At 29.9% G+C, this 7,028-nt stretch overlaps 1 protein-coding gene across 1 annotated transcript; it reads left to right on the top strand.

The window, feature by feature from the left end:
- The first annotated feature begins 231 nt into the window (after positions 1-231).
- LOC112682887 (neprilysin-1-like) lies at positions 232-6,853 on the top strand. The gene is made up of 17 exons (XM_025553652.1): positions 232-494; positions 838-996; positions 1,318-1,392; positions 1,466-1,674; positions 1,758-1,961; positions 2,042-2,152; positions 2,224-2,365; positions 2,451-2,568; positions 3,009-3,105; positions 3,302-3,478; positions 3,697-3,797; positions 3,913-3,971; positions 4,505-4,556; positions 4,656-4,723; positions 4,785-4,921; positions 6,202-6,366; positions 6,427-6,853. The coding sequence occupies exons 1-17, from the start codon at positions 347-349 to the stop codon at positions 6,601-6,603; spliced, it is 2,199 nt and encodes a 732-aa protein (XP_025409437.1). The 5' UTR covers positions 232-346; the 3' UTR covers positions 6,604-6,853.
- The last annotated feature ends 175 nt before the right edge of the window (positions 6,854-7,028 follow it).

The raw sequence follows: 7,028 nt of genomic DNA, 5'->3' as shown, positions 1-7,028 counted from the left end.
GTAATGCTACTGAAAATTCATTAAATTATTGTGCAATTCAATTTGATAAATTAAAATCAGCAATTTTAACTGAACGGGAATTATAAATTACATAAATGAGAGTGGTGATGTATTATTGTATAGTAAATAAATGATAACAAAGTTCGTTGCTCTTCAACAATAATGTTCACTATCATAGTTACTACGAAATATATGTATATGTAGTCGCAGAACATTGTCCTACCAAGTTATATCAACATCAATTTCCTGTTAATATACACCCACTTGTTTCATTGGTAAAACGGAATGCCGCAGTTATGGATGAAAGTTAATTAATAGAACCACTGAAGTACAAATACTAGCAAAAATGAAACCAATAATTTTTTCAATTTTAATTTTCCTCGTGTTCAGAAGATTGCACTGTCGATCGGCAAATGATTTTTTAAGAGAAGTATTTTCCCCCGGCTACCGTATCGAAGAAAAAAAATGCACAACAATGGAATGTCAAACGGCAGGTAAATTTATCTAAATTGTATATAAGCATTAATCGGTATGACATCTGTAAAGAAGTTTCTAGGTTTCGTGAAGTGCAAGTAAATTATTAACTATCTTATTCAAAAATCAACATGTTCTATAGTTATATAATCTATAATAAAAATTAGGAGCTTAGACGTTAACCACATAGTTATTATCAAATTATTTACTTGTATTAATGATTAACAAAAATCAATAACGCCATTCATACATAATTAATTTTAATTTTAATGTTAACTGAGTTCAATTGAAATTGAATAATGATCTATTATTTTTGCAAGTTTTAACAAACGCATACTTTGCAATTTATTTCCCGTGCTATAGAATATTTGTTGAAGAGTATGAATAGATCTGTGAATCCTTGTGAAGATTTCTACGAATATACATGTGGCTTATGGGTAAAAGATCACCAAGTCAAAGCGACCAAAATGTCTTGGTATCAATATAAAGAAGCAGAAAAAACTATAAATAACAATTTGAAGGGTAAGCATTAAAAAAATAAATACTTTATTAGTCTGTCCAAGGAATCTATTAATGTTTTGTTTGTGTATTTAAATATACTTTAATTTGTTTTATAATCAATTTAAAATCAATGACAACGTTTAAAATGATTTTTAATGCTCTTGCTTAACTTGTACGCATTCATTTTATGCATCTGTACTCATGATCACTTTACTTAATTTTCTTGAACTTGATATCTGTTAAACATAAAAAATATTTTCGATTTCTTATTTTTTATTGCCATATGGTATTTTCGAACGTTGAAAAAATCTAATACCGTTAATTAATGTTTTATCGTCTTAGACATTTTAGAAGATTCAAGTTTTGATGAAATTTTATATCCGGCGCAGAAGTTTTACAAGAGTTGTTTGAATTCCGGTAAAACTCAAATCTTTAACTACACGTTAATTTCGATCATATCCACTAATAGAATGAATAATAATTGTTTAAGTGACCAACGGAATGAATACAGAATATCTGAAATCAGTTATGTCAATGTTCGGCGGATGGCCCATCGGAAAGTACGATCACAGCGATAAGTTACAGTCTTTGGACTGGATAAAAATGTACATTTACATGGAGAAAAACTGGAAAGTACCAACCATTTTGGATACAGGTATATCGATCAACTACATGAACACCAGTCAATACATATTGATGGTAAGTGTGCGCACGCGTGTAGACATAGCGTCTTGTTACTAACATTTTAACTGCCACTGTCGACTGTTCGCATGGCCATATAGATAGGTCAACCCGATTTGATGATACCGAGATCGATGTTCATTAACCCGGATCGGTATAAGACTCAAATGAATGCCTATTCGAAGCTTATCGCTGGCACCGTACTACTAGTGTACAAAGACTTTGGATTTGAGTCGATACGGCCAAAACATTTCGGGGACGAGATCGCTGACGAAATAATCAATTTTGAAACACAATTAGCTAATGTATGTACATTTATACATTAGTGAAAAGTAAATGTAAACATTTATTTCATTGTTGTTATCGTTCGCCGTTTACAATACAGATACAGAGCACTGGAGAGATGAAGAAAAGCGAAAAAGCATTGAAAAACCGAGTAATGACAATAGACGAACTTCAAAAAGACATCGACAGTGTATCATCGGATGTGTTTCAGGTGAAAATAATAATGTTTTCAAATTTTTTGACTGTTCGCGGTGTAAATGTATCTTTATCGCATTTGAACAGATTGATTGGTTGAAAATGTTTCGGTTACTCTTTAAAGGCACTGATGTGATCATAAAAAAGACAGAGAAAATATTTGTCAAAGAAGAGAATTATTTAAAAGAACTCGTTCAGATGTTGCGAAAAACTCCGAAAAGAATTATACGTAAGTTGTATTATATTTATCTGCGTACTAGGTACATAAATCGCCTTATATTGAAGTTGTTATTAATTTTTTTTTTTCGTCATAGTTAATTATATGTCATGGTGCTTTTTAAGATCCATGCTATCCGACATCAGGGAAGACTTGAAAAATCTCGTTCAAAACTTTAACGTGGTATTCACTGGAGACGTGAAAGAAGTTTCCAGGTAATTGAAACATTATGTTAAGTCGGATTTTAAAGCTAATAAAATACAAAGTGTTGAGTTAATTTGTGATCGGAAGAAAAATATTTGAGATCATTTTTATACAGCTGCGATTAGTACCTCTAATTGAATTTTTTTTTTTTTTTTTTCATAAAAGCTTATTATTACGCTGTTTATTCTATTAAAAGTCAAAAATCTAAAACATCTAGTAAATAAATAATACACCCAATGACTTGTAATTTAGAAAAAAATTATATGTTATCTATTTACAAAACTTTTACATATTTTATTATAACATAATCAATACCGTACATTATTGGAACCCGTGAATTTCCTAATTAATAATTTTACCCAAAAATCACTACCACTATTTGTTCAATGAAAATGCATTTTGTTTTAGTGAATACGGCATAGTCCTCAATTAAAACTATTGCAATTTTTAGATGGGTGGATTGCACATCGATGACGAGTTCATATTTTGCATTTAACATTGGATATAAGTACGTTTCCAAGTACTTCGACGAGTCCACAAAAGATATGGTAAGTAAAAAATGCTGACAAAATTTGACTGCTATTGCTTTTTTTATTACGTCTCGTAGATAAAAATTAATTTATTGACACTTAAGTAAAAAATGATGATGTTTTAATTTAATGAAGTACGATCGGTGCGGAATAAGTTGTAGAATATTCATATAATATAGCGCCGTTTTAAAGTGTAATCATTGTTAACATTCAGGCTACAGAAATGGTAAAAAATATACAAGAAGCTTACTTGGAGCAGTTGAAGAACGTGGTATGGATGGATTCGATAACTCGTCAGTCTGCTATCGATAAACTACAATCGATGCACAAGTTTATTGCGTATCCCGATTGGTTCCAGAACACTTCGTACTTACATAATAAACTGAAAATTGTGAGCATTAAATGATATTAAATTATGTGTGATTCTCAGCATCGATTGGTGATGGTTATAATCTGGTATAATCTGATTTTATATTATTTTTACGGATTACACACATTTAAGGACAAATAAGTGAACAATATTCGCATTCTATATCCTGTTATTTATATAAATTAATATATATATATATATATATATATATATATATATATATACATTATTTTTTTTAGATTAATATGACGGATAATTATTTGATGAATTTAGAAATCTTACAAGCTTCATCAAACTTGAAAAAACTTTCAAAATTAAATAGAAATCATAATCACACGGAGTAAGTTCTTTAAAAATAAATTTATTTTAACTATAATTAGATTTTGAAAATATTTTTATTTTATTTTTTTATTCATTTTTAATAGAATATAATAACAATTATATTTATTTTATAGATGGACCATGGACATAGTTAGTGTAAATGGATACAACGATGTATATTCAAATGCGATAGGTAAAATTATTTAAAAATATTATTACGTTGAATTCAGGTAGTACTTAAATATAAAAGCATCTGAACAACAATTTGAATAGTTAATTGAATAATTTAAATCAATATAAAAATTATGTAAATCATACAGCTCAGTAATTATAACTACAAACCCATTTTAATAATAACTATAGTAAGTATAATAACTAATAATACATATATACAAATATATATATAATATATTGAATATATATAGAAATAGTTGACTTAAGTGGCTGAAATCATTTAAATTTTACTCTATAATAAGTTTTTAGACTTTTTTTTTCAATCTATTTAAATAATGATATTATGTATAGTAACTTATAATAAAAATAAACTTATAATAATCATTTTAGCGACCGTATATCAATTGTACTTAAACTACATGATTAAAATGGTATAAACGGCATTTATTACTGATTCCAACACATTCACGTCCCTCAAACGTGTTTATATAGAAAATTTAAGTATATTTTTGGGCACGATAATTTTAACAAACCTACTCTGTTCGTTTGCAGTTTTACCAGCAGGAATGTTACAACTTCCGTTTTACCAAAAGAGTCGAATTCAGTGAGTTGATAATAAACATAAAATTAGTAATAAATGATAATTTAGTCGTGCGCATATGTACGAACACATGTGATACAGATAAGCATGTTACCCTTGCAGGGCTTTGAACTATGGAATGGTGGGCTTGGTCGTCGGCCACGAGATAATGCACGCGTTCGACGATTCAGGTTAGGCGTTTATTTCCAAAAATTAATTTGCAGTGAATACAGCGATCGTTTTGTCCATTAGGTAGAATGTACGATAAACACGGCAACAGGCATCAGTGGTGGACGAAAGAAACGATGCAAACATTTTCCGAGAGAGCGGAATGTTTTGTCAAACAGTACAATAGATATAACATGACCTTGCTAGGTAATCTGGTTAAGGTATGATTTTTCAAAATGAATTAGACAAATCATAATTACACATATTATTATTCATTATTTACAACAAATGAGACAAAGACGCAAATCAGACGACAAAACGTGTGCATTGCGAACGAATAGTAATGAGGTTGGTAACTTCATTATTATGATTATTCGATTAACGACATGGAAAATTTCTATGATGTACCTACATATTTGGACTTGAATACCCTTATATAACCTCGTAAATATATATTATAAGAAAATAATTTCGAACCGAGTTACGTACAAATATGTTCTCTTTAAGACACGATTTTGATCTTTTTATCTATTCACAAACACTATTATATTTATTAAAAATTCATAGCTACTTAACTTTTCTTCTTTATAGTGAAATTAACTTGACCAATGAAGAGAAACGTTTTTGTTTGTATTTTATTTTGAATTTCTCCAATTCGTTCAATTTTTGTACAACAAGTACCATTAATGTCTTGAATTTGATTTTATTTGCGTGTGAAGTTTGAAAATATATAGGATTTTTTATATGCATAGAAAATAGACTGAACATTGTGTACAATAACCAGTACTGGTTGTGCCAAGTGTACAAAATGTTTAATAAGCTGAACTTGATAATAATAAACATTTATGGTATACATGTAATTTTATATATTTGTACTCTGTATCCAGAGCCGTCCTAAGGATTCTTAAGACTGGGGGCCAATTAATTCAGAGGCCCCACAATAATCACAATAATAAACGAATATGATAAAAATGCACACCGAGTATGAAAAATATTGGTAATTAAAGTTTTCCAAATCGCAACCCATCAAAATCATTTAAATTCATCGATACAATCAATAACCAGTTACCACATCTAATTAAAATGTAATTAATTCCTAGATAATTTATAAACAGCCATAGAAAATAATAACTTGAATGTGTCGCGTTGATACTAATGATAACGAATTTCTACGTAAATTTGGATAAAATTATATCATTTTTCATATTTTGGCAGAACCATATTAAATTTAAGTTATAACTATTTAGAAATTATAATTATATTTTATTTAATTAAATTTATTAATATTTCATAAAGAAAAATAGTATAACGATGGCTAACCCGTGTTGGGAAAAAAATATTAATAATTTATATTGCTTTAGTATTCCATGCATTGTATACATTGGCCGAGCAGTGTTAAGAATGGCAAATTTTTCCACTTGGACTATAACTTACAGACTATGCTTACCTACGTGGTACTACAACTAAAAAATTGTGAAAAACGATCAAATGTTTTCTTTAGATAAACGGTCAAATGACTCAAAACGAAAACATCGCAGACACAGGCGGTTTAACTCACGCTTTCATTGCATATCAGAAGTACATATCAAATCATGGGACCGAACAAAGGCTACCCGGACTGGAGGAATTGTCACCGGAACAGTTGTTTTTCGTGGGATTCGCTAGTGTAAGTTTCCATCCAAAAGTGATTTTCGAATTCTTACGAACGGTTAGGCATGTTTTGCAGATCTGGTGCGAATCGACCACTGAACAGACGCTGCTTAACGACCTGTTGACCGACGTGCACAGCCCTGGTCGAATACGAGTGTTGGGTACCTTGTCCAATTCCGTCGAGTTCGCCGAGGCTTTCCATTGTCCGGTAGGATCGCCGATGAATCCGTCGGAAAAATGCAAAATTTGGTGAACTCAGTGAACACTATCGTTTCCACCAAGAAATCCATTGTGCTCTTGTGTTACTCATTAATATTAAACACTGCGACCTTTCTTCGCGGTTCATCGCGTAATAGATAAAATGTAAATGTATAACATCAAAGTAATACTGGAGCATACTTCGAGTGAGATGGAAATATCAAAAATATTTGGTGGATTGATTTGTCAACGTGGTGTGTAATATTGAAATGAAAAAAATTCAATAAATCATATTCAAACATCAATGTAGTGCACTTATTTGTTTAGAGTAGACAACCCGCAAACCAGTTTTGAATTCATTTTATTTTCAATATTCAAAATAATATTGAATAATGTGTCTGAATAAAATGAAATTTTAATCTTTCGTTTCAATCTTAGTACTTTTTAAATTATAGCAAACTCTATTTTTCTTGTGCCCAT

Source organism: Sipha flava, unplaced genomic scaffold, assembly GCF_003268045.1.
Source record: "Sipha flava isolate LNK unplaced genomic scaffold, YSA_version1 213_pilon_pilon, whole genome shotgun sequence".
NCBI classification, from domain to species: domain Eukaryota; kingdom Metazoa; phylum Arthropoda; class Insecta; order Hemiptera; family Aphididae; genus Sipha; species Sipha flava.
This window is presented reverse-complemented; position numbering and strand designations above follow the sequence as displayed.